Genomic DNA, 14,432 nt, shown 5'->3' on the forward strand with positions numbered 1-14,432 from the left:
AAAAAAAAAAAAAAAAAAAAAAAGATTTAAGGCGTTAGGTTTGTGCAAAAGTAACCGCGATTTTGCCATTACGCTCAATGGCAAAACCGTGATTACTTTTGCACCAACCTAGTATCTTACAGATTTACATACCAAAAAATGAGAGAAGAAAACCAGAGGAAAAAGCTTAATAAGTTACCTTTAGCTTTTCTTTTGGCTGAAATGATACTTCATGTTAGTATCTCCCAGGAGGCTCTATTTTCTAGACTTGAAATGTTTTGTGGCTTTTCTTCTGCTTGTACAATGCAGTGCCCTAACTGTGTGCCCACAGACCACTGAGGAAGAGTAGAGAGTACAGCTATCAGACCTTTTTTTTTTCCAAGTTCTTTCCTCTTAGATCCATCTGGTCCCCATTTTCTTCAAGCTGGCTTTCAGGGAGCTGCATCATAATCTTAGGATCAACAACAGCTTAGGGTCTACTCTGACCTTCTGAACCTCATCTATCTGATTCATGCCTTGCTAGTCGCCATCTTGGATGTGTGCTTTGCCCAGCTTTCCTTCATTGGCTGACTTCCAACTTATTCCTGGTCAGTGTCCCGCATTGCCAAAGTCTTCTTGGATTCCAGGCCTGTATTTTGAGGCACAAGCCCCATTTCCCAATGTTGGTGTTCTGCCAATATATAGAGCTTGCTCCTTATTTATACCCCCTAGTTACTCATGGAGACACTGAGGATGTTTATCTCCCTTTCAGACCTCCTGGGCCCTGAAGGGAAAAAACTCTGGGTTCTTCTCCTGAAGCGTTTAGTGCGTAGTTCTTCTTTTCCTACTAAATTGTTTCCGTATGGAACAACCAGTGTGGGAGATGATTTCACCTCTTGTCATCTTTCCTAAGTCTTCCTTGCAGTGGGTAAGTTCCTTCTGGATGTTATTGGTTCCTTGCCGCTGCCACCTCCACCGCCCCCCTCCCCCTTTTTATAGATCCTTAAATCACATCAAATTGTTTTATTTTTCAAATCACTAAAGTTGCCTTTCTGCCTTAGATCGTCAGCCAGCTCTTTGCAGTTAATGAGGATCCAATTATGAAAGGCAGCTGCTCAGCTCCTCCATCTTCTGTGCTCCCCCACCAGAGATGTTTAGGATGACTTCTGGCTGGTGAATGTCAGCTGCTGTGGTTGTCTCCTAGGAATGGCATGGCTGAGGGCTTTGTGGTTTGTATCTGAGCAGTTAGGGGGCTCTTTTGTAGGGGGAGGAAAGAGAGGGGGACTTTTGCTTCTACAAAGGAAAGACTAGTACCTCGTCTCCTGGGTGAGGCTTGCCACTGGGATGGATTCACAGGGGAGCAGGAATGGCAAAATTTAGGGGCCCCTGCTCCCAGAGGGTGGCTGCCCCTTCAGAGGGTTCCACAGTAGCAGAAAATTCATTGTATTTTGGGATCATGTTAGTGTCTCATTTCTACCATCTGTGTGAGAATAAACAGAAGCTGCAAACAGCCTATCATTCCCGGAACAGAATGGGGTCTGGCTTCCATCTCCCAGAGATGGAAGGTTTAGGCAGGGAAATACACAGAAGCCTCTGGAGTGTTTTTCTTGGGGTCTACTGTGGGAATGAATAACTTGGAGGTGAAATTACAGCCTGATAATGAGCATCTAAGATTCCAGAGACGGATTCTTACCCCATTTGCTGAATTTTGCTCTGCTGTGAATTTGCTGTCATTTGTTCATTCATTTATTTACTTAGTTCTTACTTCAACAAGTATTATTGATGACCTTTTCTGTGCCAGAAATGATGCTAAGCACTGGGGTCACCTGGGCAACAACCAGCCATGACTGCTGCTTACCACTTGGAATCACCACGCTGCTGGCCACATGGTCACATGATTTGTTCCCGGCACAGTTTTGCTACAAGGAATAGGTCTTCCTGCTGGCTCCTTCCCTGTTCTCCTTAGAGGAGGCCAGGGGAGACATGCAGCTCATCTACAGTGCCCTGGAGCAGCCTCCTACGTGGCAGGCTGCGGCCCTCTCTGCATTGCAGGTTCCATTCCAGAGGGCTGAGAGGGGGCTCTCTTACTGCCACTAGGCTCCAGTCCAGTTCAGAGTTTGGGGGATCAGAGGACATTGAACATCCACATGCGAGAGGTCTCAGGGGCTATTTCTATGTCTGGGCTCCCACACAGCCTACCACGGAGTTATTCAGGGAACTTCCTAAACCTGGATCTCCATGGGGGGTGGAGGGTCCTCTGTGCAAGACAATGACCCTCTACTATGGGCTGGTGTCTGAAAGCCTATCATGAGAAAGTCATTCCTTATGCTGAAGGCATCATTACCTATTGGACCCCAGGAAGGGAAACAAAAAAGGCAGAGTGAGAAAGCTTTGGTCTAAAACCCTGGGACCAGGAGTCGAGCCGTGGCTCCAATCCTCTGCAGCTGTGTGACCTTGGGGAGGCCATTTAGCCTCTCTGAGCTTTAGTTTCCTCCTGTCAAAATGAGGATGTGGTTTAGATGAGCACAGGGCCTCCTTCAGCTCTAAGACTGTAATTCAATGTGATTGAGTCTCACACCTTTTTCCGATGGCCCAGGGACACTGGGTGAAGGAAGTAGAGAATGGATGTGAGTGGGAAGGGGTGCTAAGAGGACCAGATGTGGGAGGTACAGTAGATAGAGCACAGATAGAGGAGCCTAAGGATACCAAATAAAAACTCTGGGGCAAGCCAGGGAGCTATGGGCAGAGGCTTTGTGACAGATGCAGCAGGCATACTGAGGATGAAATGGCAGGTCCACTTCCCATTCCCAGGCACCTTGCTTTAGACACCTTACTTTAGACAAAGTGATGGCCAGTGGAAACCTTTGTGCTTGAGGATACAAATTACTCACATACTTTTCCTCTTAGCGAAATAGAACTTATTGGGAAACAGACTCTGGACTTGGACAGGGAACCAAATTTCACCTTCAAAAGTGAAATGGAGATGGAGAATATGACTTGCACTTGTGGCCAAAACAGGTTCATGAATGCCCCTCTCTGGAATGATCTAGACATGGGAAGTGGAATGGGGACAGGTGGCTGTCAAGGGTCACCCTCCAAGGCCACTCCTGCAGGAGACAGAGAGCCCAAGAACCATGTGGCCATCTGAGTACATTAACTGCCCAACAGAGAAGCATTGTCCAATGGACATCAGATCTTCCCTCTTCTGCCAAATACATCTCTCTCCATGGGAAAAGACAGGTAATGATGGAAGGATAGGCCAAAGATTTTCCCTCAGGAGTGCTAAGCCAATGAGGATTTTGATTTTATGGCCCTGGGCAGAAAGGTGAGAAGAGGGAGAAATGATTTCCTTTCCAGGACTAGAATCTAAGAGCAGTTTTGTACTAACATGCTACTTATAAGGCTGCTCCAAAGCTAAGACTGTACATCTGACCTCCATATTCCTAGGGCCTGCTGGCTTATAGTAGGTGGTCAGTAACTGGACGGATGGGTGGGTAGGAGGAGCCCTTTAAGGGATTGGCTTTATTGGCAGACCAGCTTTCTTCACTGCCATCTGTGCCTTGAAATGACCATTTCTTCCCCATGAGCTTCCCCCAGTAAAGGGAAGAATTCCCTTGGTGTTGACCTAATTTACATCCTTCTTCCATGTCTGAATCTGTCTTCCCTTGTACACTTTTTTGGTCTGGCACAGCTGGAACATGTGTTTGCTCTGAGAATGAAGAGACCATGGAGGTAGCCGGGCGTGGTGGCTCATGCCTATGATCCCAGCACTTTGGGAGGCTGAGGTGGGCAGATCACTTGAGGCCAGGAGTTCAAGACCAGCCTGGCTAACATGATGAAATCCTGTTTCTACTAAAAATACAAAAATTAGCTCGGTGTAGTGGCACGCGCCTGTAATTCCAGCTACTCGCGAGGCTGAGGCAGGAGAATTGCTTGAACCCGGGAAGTGGAGGTTGCAGTGAGCCGAGATCGCACCACTGCACTCCAGCCTGGGGAAAAAATAAAGAGAGAGAGAGAGGGCATGAGGGCATGGAGGAGTTTTCTGGTACTGGGTTTCACACGGAAAGCACATGCTAATTAATTTCACCTGCTTTGCCTCAGTCCCTTCCTCATAGATATCACACACACTCACCTTTAACTTAGATTTGCTTCATCTCCTATTCACGGTGTCTTAACAAGTATGCAGAATAGGATGTGTGATTGGAGGGGAGGCACCATGCCAGACCAAAAATAGCTTCCTCTGAAACAGGTGTGAAGGTGCTTGAGGTTCCGCCGTTATAATTCACTCTCTTCAGAGACTGTATGCTGCCATTGAAATCCCAGCTCCACCAGTTTTAACTGTGTACAACCTTGAGCAAATTATCATTCTAAGTTTGGCTACTTCCTCTGTGTAATGACCTCTGATCCAGCCTAATGGGACTGACTACAGGATTACTGTGGGGCCTGGCACATAGCAAAGGCTGAATACATGTTACCTATGATTGGGTCAAGCATTGCCTTCAAAATAAAAAAGGCAGACACTCCTGGCAGTGCCAAGGGTGACCTTGGTGTGAGTTAATTGAGCAACTTTTCCTCTGTAACAGGAAGGACTTTACGGCAGGAAGAGCAGCTGGGTGGGAAAGGGATTCAGGGGAACAGTGGTGAAAGAAGTGACAGTCCTGGCAAGACGAGGGACTTGAGCCCTCCTGGAGCCCCTAACCTGGCTGACTGTCCTGCTCTTTTCCTGCCCACTCCAGGCTGGCCTGCCGCTCCTCCTGCTATGATGCCTGGGCAGATCCCGGACCCTTCGGTGACCGCAGGCTCCCTGCCAGGGCTTGGCCCCCTGACCGGACTCCCCAGCTCGGCCCTGACTGTGGAGGAGCTGAAATACGCTGACATCCGCAACCTCGGGGCCATGATTGCACCCTTGCACTTCCTGGAGGTGAAACTGGGCAAGAGGCCCCAGCCCGTGAAAAGTGAGGTGAGCGAGTCTTTTACCCCTGGCAGATTCCAGGTCTGGCCCTAAACCCACCATGGGACCTTAACCTTGCTATTCAAAGTGGAGTCTGAGGACCAGTAGCATCCATACCACCCTGGGGTTATGAGAAATGCAGAATCCCAGGCCTCGCTCCAGGCCTTCTGAATCAGAATCCGCATCTTAACAAGATCCCCCAGGGATTTGTGGACATGTTAACACTGGAGAAGCACTGGGCCAGGGGAGGATATTTAACCTGTCTCTGCTTCTCCGAGGGGCGGGGGAAGAGTGATAATAACAGTAATGAACAGCAATGTCTCGGCCATCTCTCTGGGGTGGTGGGTGGATCAGGGGAGATAATGGGAATGTGAATGTGTACATGTTTTGAAAAGTAGACAAGAGAATGCCAATATTAGGTTATCTTTTAAAATTATCATTAGTCACATCATGACCCCCACCCCTCTTGGCCCTTTCTGAAGCTGAACCAGGGAACTTGGAGGAAGAGTAGTGTGGCCTCCCTTCCCAAGCAGCTGCCAGAGCTGGGCATGGCCTCAGTCAGCCAGCAGTGTCCACCTTAGATGGCACTTGCCCAGGACCCACACGTGGAGCACCCACATGTGGCATTTGCAAGGGACCCCTCCTTAGGTCCATTGTACCTGCAGCTCTCATGAGCCCTTTTCTCAGGGCACTGGTGAGCAGCAGCCGTCCCCGGCATGGCCGAGGATCTATGCAGGGCATGCCCCCGGCCACTTGCCCAGGGCTGGCCGTTTGTCTGAAGGCCTGCCCCAGCAAGGTTCCCAGCAGTGCTGTTTCTTCAGAGGCCTGCCAGAGTAGCTGCCCCCTGGAAAGGAGGAGCCTGTGGTGGGAGGTGGAGAAGAGGCTGGGATGGGGAGGGCACAGGAAGCGGCTGAGCAGCTGGGAATAGCAGCTCTGCTTGGAGGGAGGGTTCACAGGCAAAGGTGAGCCTGGGGCGAGCTCGGAGGGCTGAAGTGCTGGAAGTGCTAGAGAGAGGGCTTTCTGCATGGAGAAGGGTGTCTGGGTAACCGCAGGGGAGAGCGGGGGATATTAGGCAACTATTTCTCAGCTCCCCTTCTCCTGACAGGTACCTAAAAACTGCAGAGGACTGTTGGGGGCTTGGCCGTGGTGGCAAACTGGCCGTTTGCAGGCTGGACCTGGCTCTCAGATGTATTTTGTTTGGCCAGCTCAGTGTTTTAAAAGAAACGCGAACCCACATTTCACTTGAAAATTTTGATTAAAAAATTGGAAGATCTCGTTATACACTGCCCTGTTCTGGCATGGCAATGGCTAAGTGGGGGTGGACAGAGGTACTTTACTGTTTCCTCTTTCCAGTAGGCCACAGGCCCCTGCACCTCCCTGTTATTCTTGATCCTGCTTATATTGTTGGTTTTGCTTTTGCTACTGCCATCTGTCTTCGTTTACCTCTACTGCCTGGACCCTGTTAGCCATTTGTGCTTAAGACATGTGGATGAGGTCCATCACAGGTGCCAACTAAAGACTGTGGATTGCAAGATGTGAGTTGACTGTGATTATATTCTTCTGAATTGATCTTGAAAGCCAATGTGTTGTTGGAGCACTTCCCAGCTTATTTAGTGTTCTGTCTTCATGGTGCAGGGTCCTTGTCTTTTGGCCCTCTGCTCCTCACCTTCCCAGGTCTGTAACTTGAGAGCATCTGTTTCTGGGTCATTCCACAGTAAAACTGCCATTTGGAGCCAGTAGCTGAGCAGTTTCATGGAGGCACTAAGGCTGTGCATGGGGTTGATGAGGAGCCAGGTGTCTTGGGCAGAGGTGACCAAGCTGAGATTCACCTGGGGGGCTGAATTACCACCTCTCTCCTCTGCAAAAGGCACTGGAGGAACTCTTCCCTTTTTTCTTTTTTGGAAAAGCCACTTTTATTTGGGTTGGGTATTTTTACATTTTACAGCCACCCCCAAATTGGTGGCATCTGCCCTGTACCCAACAGTGACATGCTGTCCTCACAGGCACCCACAGACGTGCACCATCCAGGCCGTGAAAATAACAAGCCGTTTTTAGGGCATATTTGCATGTCCTCTCCCTCGCTGTCAGACTGCAGTGTTGTGGGGGCGAAGAGGCAGATGGAGCTGCGAGATTGTACCGATGTAGAGGGATGCCAGCCCTGCACTGTGAACCCACCTCCAAAGGCCTTCTAGGTCAGATCCCCAGGGGCTGGAAGAGCTAATTCTTGGAGTAACTAAAACCTAAAGTGGGGTGGGGAAAGAAACTTGCAACTGAAGAATCTATGGTCTAAAGATTTATTTGCATATGGCAAACTGCCTTGAGTGGATTTTCATATCGGCATTTTAGACTAGTAAAAGTTTCTTGAATAATAATCAGATACTAGCTCATTAAGCATTTAATATGTCCCAGGACCTGCACAAAGTACTTAACATGCATGACTTCATTCATTCCTTATTTAGTCCTGGAGTCCAGGTTACCCCCATATTAGAGAAGAGTTTGAGGTCTAGGGAGGGGGTTCAGTCACTCAGGGTCACACTGCTGGGAAGTGATAGCACTGGGGCCCGGTGTGGTGGTCAATGCCGCCATTACAGCCAGGTGTCACCTGTGCTGGGCTAAGTCCTAGGCATGGTACTAGGTCTCTCTGTAAAGTACCTCATTTACTCTCCACAGGTACCCTCTGAAGTAATTAGTGTTGTTATTATTGTTGTTATACCCACATTACAGATGAGGTCAACAAGGCTGAGGCAAGTCCAAGGTCAGTAGCTGGGAAATGAGCTCAGGCAGTCTGTCTTGAGCCCAAGCTTTAACCACATGCTGTGTGGCCTCCCATGCCTCTATACCCCTTTCAGGCTTCTAACCAGAGCTCTGTTGAGCTGGGGAGGTTGGATGAACCTGGCCCCAGAATGTTCTATCATTTTGATGACATTGCCCGGTGAGTGCTGAGCCCTGCAGTTCTGCAGCCTCATTGTCTCCTAGTCCCGAGAGAGAGAGAGAGAGAGAGAGAGAGAGAGAGAGAGAGAGAGAGAGAAAGAGAGAAAGAGCCAGCTGAGCCGCCGTGCAGGCAGCTCTGTCAGAGCTGGTTCTTGGGCTGTTCGCCTTGCAGAGGCCAGCAGTCTCCTGGGCTGAATCCAAACGAACGGAGCAATTCAGTAAAAGAAAATGGGAGGAATTAAGTTCAACGACAGGTTTTGTGAATTATAAAGTGCTTTGTGCTGATGTCGTTATTATTACATGGTCAACACATGATGTTAAACAGTTTTGGTGCCAACTGCTTGCCTGCAGTCCGTTTGTTCAAGCCATATTTGTTAAGCATCTACTATGTGCTGAGCACTGCACCAGGCACTGGGAACCAAGCTGCAGATAAAGCAGTCAAAGCCTTGCATCTCTCGGTGCTATATATTGCAGTGAGGGCATCCAAAAGTAAGCAAATTAATACACAATATATAAGGTGAGTTCGTGGTCAGCACCATGAAGAAAAATTAAGCAGACCAAGGACGTGGCAGTGGCAAGACTGCTCATTTTGATGATTGGCCAGGGACTCTGGGAACATCATTTCCTGGGTTGTGGGATTTTTAAAGCTGTTGCTTCTTTCTCCTTTCTTTTCTAGTATTCCCTTTCAGGACAGCTTTGCTCTCTGGCTTTCTCTAGAGCTTTCCTTCCTTGACTTTTCCTCTGTAGCCCCTCACAGCTGGACTCCTCCACCAACCAGTCCCTATTGGCCTGAAGATCTTGGCCCTTCCCAGGTCATCTCCCAGGGAGCTGTGGCTGTGGTGGTCACACCCTGACTCTGGGTCTGGAATGCATTTTCAGTTGGGAGGGGAGGGAGGCTTGAAGCCCCACCCTTGCACACACACATACACACAGCAGACACTTTCTAATCAACCTGCTAGACAGGACCCCTCACCCTCTGGCCACCTCTCAGTGCTCTAGAGGCGACTCAAGAGTTCAAGGAAGGCTAAACTGGATGACCTTTCAGGAAACAGACTGCACACTGTCATTCCAGGGGCAGGCGTCGGCCTGCAGATGAATCTTGTTCACAGGGTGGTTTGCTTTTTCTTTAACAAAATCACAGTGTGGTTTTCTTTTTTAAAAAATTGAATGAATTGCCATATTTAAAAGCCAGGAAATGTGGACTTTCTGGCTTCTTTTAAAAAACCAGAATATCTAGCCACTTAAGGCCACACCCTTAGACGCAACAAGAGGTTGGAGCTGAGGAGCAGATGCCTGCTGTATTTGTGTACAGCCTTGAGTTCACCGCAGTCCCCACTACTCACTGATGTCTTACCCCCAGCCCACTTCACACGGTCTGTGTTGCCAACCTGATTTTGAGTCTGTGTCCCATATTTATGTCCCACGGACCTTGCTTGTTGGTTTGAACATTATGAGCTGTGTCAACTTGGCAAGTCACTTAAAGTTTCTATTCCTTGATCGCTCTACTTCCCAATTCATTAGATTTGCTATTTCCAAATTTCATTGACTTCAGGCAGAAAAAAATAAAATACAACAAAAATCAAACCAATCATTCCAAAATGTGACTGGTCATCAAAACACTTTGGGAAATTTCTTAAAAAATATAAATTTCCAGACCCCACCCCAGGCCCATGGAATCGGAATCTCCAAGGGTAGAGTCCTGGGAAGCTGTATAGCTAGTAGGCTCAGAGATGACTCAGCTACTTTTGGGAATGTGACTCTAAGTGGTTTCTTCCTGTCCTCAGGCTCTTCTGATCCTTATTAGGGAGCTTTCTGAGGGTGTCACCCGGAGGAATCGGTGTGTATGTATCATCATGGACTGCCCTTTCCAACACAGGGCAGTTTCCTGTGTGTATTCCACACAGTGACTGGATCCGTGTCCTCATCCTTTTCAGAGATGGAGAGGAGACTTAACTGTCTGTGGATTTTACATTGGTGACTTCCCATCTTCTCCAGGGCCCCTGGAGAACATTGAGAGTGTTTTCCCCTTTGGATGAAGTGTGAATAGGAGTCCATGGACCATAGAGCGGCCTTGGAAGCCATGTTCACTCAGCCCCAGGTGGTCTTCCCAGACTTTGTTCATAACAGAGACCAAGACGTGCATCCATGTTTAGCCTGAGCAGAAAAAGTTGCCCCAAACCAGCTGATGTGCTGGGTAAATGTTGGCCTAAGCACGCTTGTGTTTTTAGTGATTTGAAACGTAAAGGCAGCCCACTGACATTTTTTAGCAAGCTTTGCATAATTGGTTTTTAATTGTGGCTTTTGGAATAGCATTGGCCTTCTTCCCCCTGACTCAGATGCTTTTTTTGTCTCATACTTGTTTGGCAGAGAGGTCCAATCTGTCCTCTCTTGGAACAGAATCTCCCAACTCATCTTTGAAATCTGTAATTTCCACTTTAGTTCCGTTACTTTGTTAGCACATTTTCGAAAGCTGTTAGCTTAAAAAAAATTTAAATTTGAGGGAGAATGAGTGATAGTTAAAGGCAGCTATGAGTATGTTTAACATTGGCCTCTATGGTGTTGAGTCTTATTTGATACCATATCCAGAGCATTCACAAGGGTTCTGAGGCTTTTATTTAAAATCAGAAGTCGGTCACACCCACTGTTATCCTAGCACAAGGTCCCTTGGAGAGGTGGTGGTGAGGATGTGGCTGGATCTCTATGTCCTTAGCAGAAATCAGACACCTCTGAAAAGCTCAGGAAGCCTTACAGCTTCTTAGGTTTTCTATTAATATCTTAAAGTGAGGATAATAATAATACCTACCACTTAGTGTTGTTATGATTTTTTTTTTTTTTTTTTTTTTTTTTTTTTTTTTTTTTTGAGACAGATTCTCACTCTGTTGCCCAGGCTGGAGTGCAGTGGCACGATCTTGACTCACTGCAGCCTTGACCTCCTGAGCTCCAGCAATCCTCCCAACTCAGCCCCCTGAGTAGCTGGGACTACAGGCACATGTCACCAGGCCTGGCTAATTTTTGTATTTTTTGTAGAGATGGGGGTTTCGCCATGTTGCCCAGGCTGTTTGTGGACTCCTGGGCTCAAGCGATCCTCCCATCTCGGCCTCCCAAAGTGCTGGGATTACAGGTGTGAGTCACAAAGCCCTGCTGTTGCTATGATAATGAAATGAACTAATACTGCTAAAGGTTTCACATGATGCCTGGCACTTACTAAGACCCAGATGTAAGGTAGGCTTGTGACTCACTTTTCAAATGTGTTGATCATGCAAGGTAGTTTTTATAATTGAATCAAAAGCCTGTTTCTTGGGCTTGTATTGACCTGAGGGTATTTTGCCCTCGGAAATGGTGGGTGGTCTGAGGTGTTGTGGGAGCAGGGCACATCCAGGCTTCCTAACCAGAGGGGCTGCTTCTGGGGCCTGGGAAGAGCTCTGGGCTTGGGTGCAAGTTCTGGGTTCAAAGTCTGGCTCTCACTCATTCCTAGCATAACCTTGGAAAAGTTAGCTCGTTTCCTCATCTGTAACAGGAGGAAATCCAAACTGCCCTTTCCAAAGTAGTGCAGCTTCCTGCACATACTCCACATGGCGACTGGATCCACGTCCTCATGATAGAGCTTCACCATGAAGATTAAGTGAGGTGCTGTGTGAAAGATGACCTTGACTGTAGTGCAGTATGTCCATAAATTACCTTTGTTAGAGACTGATTCCATGTGTAGTGAACTACCTATTCTGACAGCACTGAGCTTTCTAAAGTGTTAGCCTATGACCTGGGTTTCAGGGAAGCAAGCAGACTTTCCAGTTTCTGGTTGTTTATACAGTTTAGATGCAGCTGGAGTTTTAGTTATCATCACAAACTATAAATGAGAAGGCTCTTCAAGCCTCTGTTTTCCCCTAAGCTGCCTTCTGTGACCCCTTATCTTGTTTCCTGTGGTGTTAATGTCATCGTTGGATTCCCATCAACCATCAGTTTTTTTAGCAGCCTTAAGATGGGCTGTCAACCCTTCTGTCAATCCTGCCATCTTACTTTGATGTTTCCAGGTCCACTGGCAACATGGACTCAGAGTTGGGAAACTGAGTCCTCTCCTGGGGGAGGCTCATCTGACTGAACAACTGTGAAGCCATTTAAGTCTTTCTTCCTTCTACTGTGCCCAAAAGGCACAAGGCAACCTGGCCTGAGGTTGCAGCATGGAGGTCTAGAGGAACGTACGGATGGATTCAGGCAGGATGTGAAAATGCTGGGAGTGAGGGCCTGGGCCTCCTCTGGGTTTAGCCACCCCTCGAGGTTGTGTACAACCTGCCATATGCTGGGGCTCATTGATTGTGCTCTGCTCTGTGACTGCAGGGTCCCCTTTCACTGAGCATAGTGCATGTGTATGCTCTGACAAACTTCTCTGTGGTTTGCCTCTGTAGTCCTCCCTACACCCTACCAACTACCCAACCCCCGCAAATAAAAACCCTTGCGTTTTTGGAGGCAATGTAGCAAAGCAGGACTGCTGCACTGGAATGGTTTGGCTCTGGAGACTTCACTAGATGTTTGAAATTCAACTTCATCCCTTATAAAATTAGGGGAACAGACCCCTACCTAGCACCTAGTACCATATACATAAATTATCTCAAAATGGATCAACGAACTAAATTTAAGAGTGAAAACTAGAATACTCTTAGAAGAAAACAGCCATAAATCTTTATGACCTTGGATTAGGTAGTGGTTTCTTAGATTTTACGCCAAAAATAAAAGCAACAAAATAAAAAATAAATTGGACATCATCAAAATTAAAAACTTTGGTACTTCAAAGGACACAAAGTAAAAAGACAATCCACAGAATGAGAGAAAATGTTTGCAAATCGTAGATCTAATAAGGGACTTGTATCTAGAATATATAAATAATGATTACATCTCAATAATAAGACAAATAACCCAGTAGAAAAAATGGGCAAAGGATCTCAATACTCATTTCTCCAAAGAAAATATATAAATGGTGAATAAGCACATGAAAAAATGCTCAACATCATAGCCATCAAGGAAATACAAGTCAAAACCATGATGAGATACTATTTTGCACCCACTGGGATGACTATAATGGAAAAAGAGAGATAATAACAGATATTGGTGAGAATGTGGAGAAGCTGTCGTCATGAATTGATTGTGGGAATGTAAAATGATGCAGCCACTTTGGAAAACAGTCTGGCGGTTCCTCAAAGGGCTAAACAGAGTTCCCATGCGATCCAGCAATTTCACTCCTACATATATACCCAACAGGAAGGAAAACATGTCCACACAAAAACGTACCTGAGCGTTTATAGCGGCATTATTCACAATAGCTCCAAAGTGGAAGCAGCTCAGATGTCCATCAATTGGTACATGAATAAATAAAACATGGTCTATCTATACAATGGATTATTATTTAGCCATAGAAAGGAATGAAGAACTGATACATGCTGTAATATGGATGAACCTTAAAAATGGTATGCTGTGTAAAAGAAGCCAGCCACAAGAGACCACATATTGTGTGGTTCCATTTAGACGAAACATCCAGAACAGGCAAATTCATAGAGACAGGAAGTAGAGCCAGTTGCCTAGGGGTGGGGAGATGAGAGGAGTGGGGAGTGATGGCCAAGGGATATGAGGTTTCTTTTGGGGGTGATGAAAATGTTCTCAAATTGATTGTCGTGATGGTTGCACAACTCTGGATATAATACAAGTTGGTGAATTGTACACTTTAATGGACAAATTGTATGGTATGTGTGAGTTTGATCCCAATAAACTCTTTTAAAAATGGAGAAGAATATCTGCCTTACAGGGTTGTAGGTAGGCTGAAAAGGAATAATGTATGCAAATCCTCCAGTGTGTAGCAATGTTCCAGAATTAGTTGCTAGGGTTATTAAAATCCCCTTTTAGACCAGTGGCAGTGAAGAAGCCTTTTTTCCTTTTTATTGCTAGTATCTATCCAGGAGCAAGGAGAACAATCTGATAGGATTTAATATAGAACTAGGGAGGATATATGGTATAGAACAGCAGTTTCTAACTCTGACTACTGATTAGAATTCCCCGGAAAGTCTTTCAAAAATATTGATCCTGATTCAGTTGGTCTGAGTGGGGCTGGCAGGTGTTCTAACCTGTAGCCATTAGCTGAAAACCCTGGTAATTCAGGTGAGAAACCTGCCCAGGTCTTTGAAGGAGCAAGGACATCTGTGTTCAGGTCAGAAGTCATACACAAGCAATGCACTTTATAGTTGCAAACTTCTTTTGTAGACATCATCTCTGATCTATTCCAACAACCCTATGAGGTAGTGTTATTCGTAGCATGAGTTGTTAGGGAGCTGAGGCTCAGAAGATTAAATCACTTGCCAGGGTCTCATTTTTAAAGCATAATTTTATCTATTATTTTAAAAAGACAAGATCCACACACATGCTCATACCTATTAGTTATCAGATCTAACACCTTGGAGAGCACTGCCAAGGTGACAGCTGGTGCCAGGTTAATCTATTTTACATAGACTTCTGAACAAAGCTCTTCCTGCTACTTCTCATTAACTGATGAGCATCTTGAGAGTGGAAAGCAAGCTGATGAGGCATTATCTATCTATCTTTTTTTTTTTTA

The 14,432-nt window shown here is 46.4% G+C and overlaps 1 protein-coding gene across 5 annotated transcripts in view; it reads left to right on the forward strand.

Annotated features, from left to right (window-relative positions):
- JDP2 (Jun dimerization protein 2) overlaps positions 1-14,432 on the forward strand; it is a 46,043-nt gene that overhangs the window by 5,788 nt on the left and 25,823 nt on the right. For 4 of the 5 annotated variants that reach the window (XM_017880541.1, XM_017880538.1, XM_017880539.1 and 1 more), the window contains exon 2: positions 4,695-4,918. In XM_017880541.1, coding sequence (XP_017736030.1) covers positions 4,718-4,918 — 201 coding nt within the window. In that variant the 5' untranslated portion in view covers positions 4,695-4,717. Of the gene's footprint in view, positions 1-1,059; positions 1,188-4,694; positions 4,919-14,432 lie in introns of those variants that run through there. The other variant, XM_017880537.1, reaches the window with a different exon arrangement.

This window comes from Rhinopithecus bieti, unplaced genomic scaffold (genome assembly GCF_001698545.2).
Source record: "Rhinopithecus bieti isolate Rb0 unplaced genomic scaffold, ASM169854v2 scaffold_11380, whole genome shotgun sequence".
Lineage (NCBI taxonomy): Eukaryota > Metazoa > Chordata > Mammalia > Primates > Cercopithecidae > Rhinopithecus > Rhinopithecus bieti.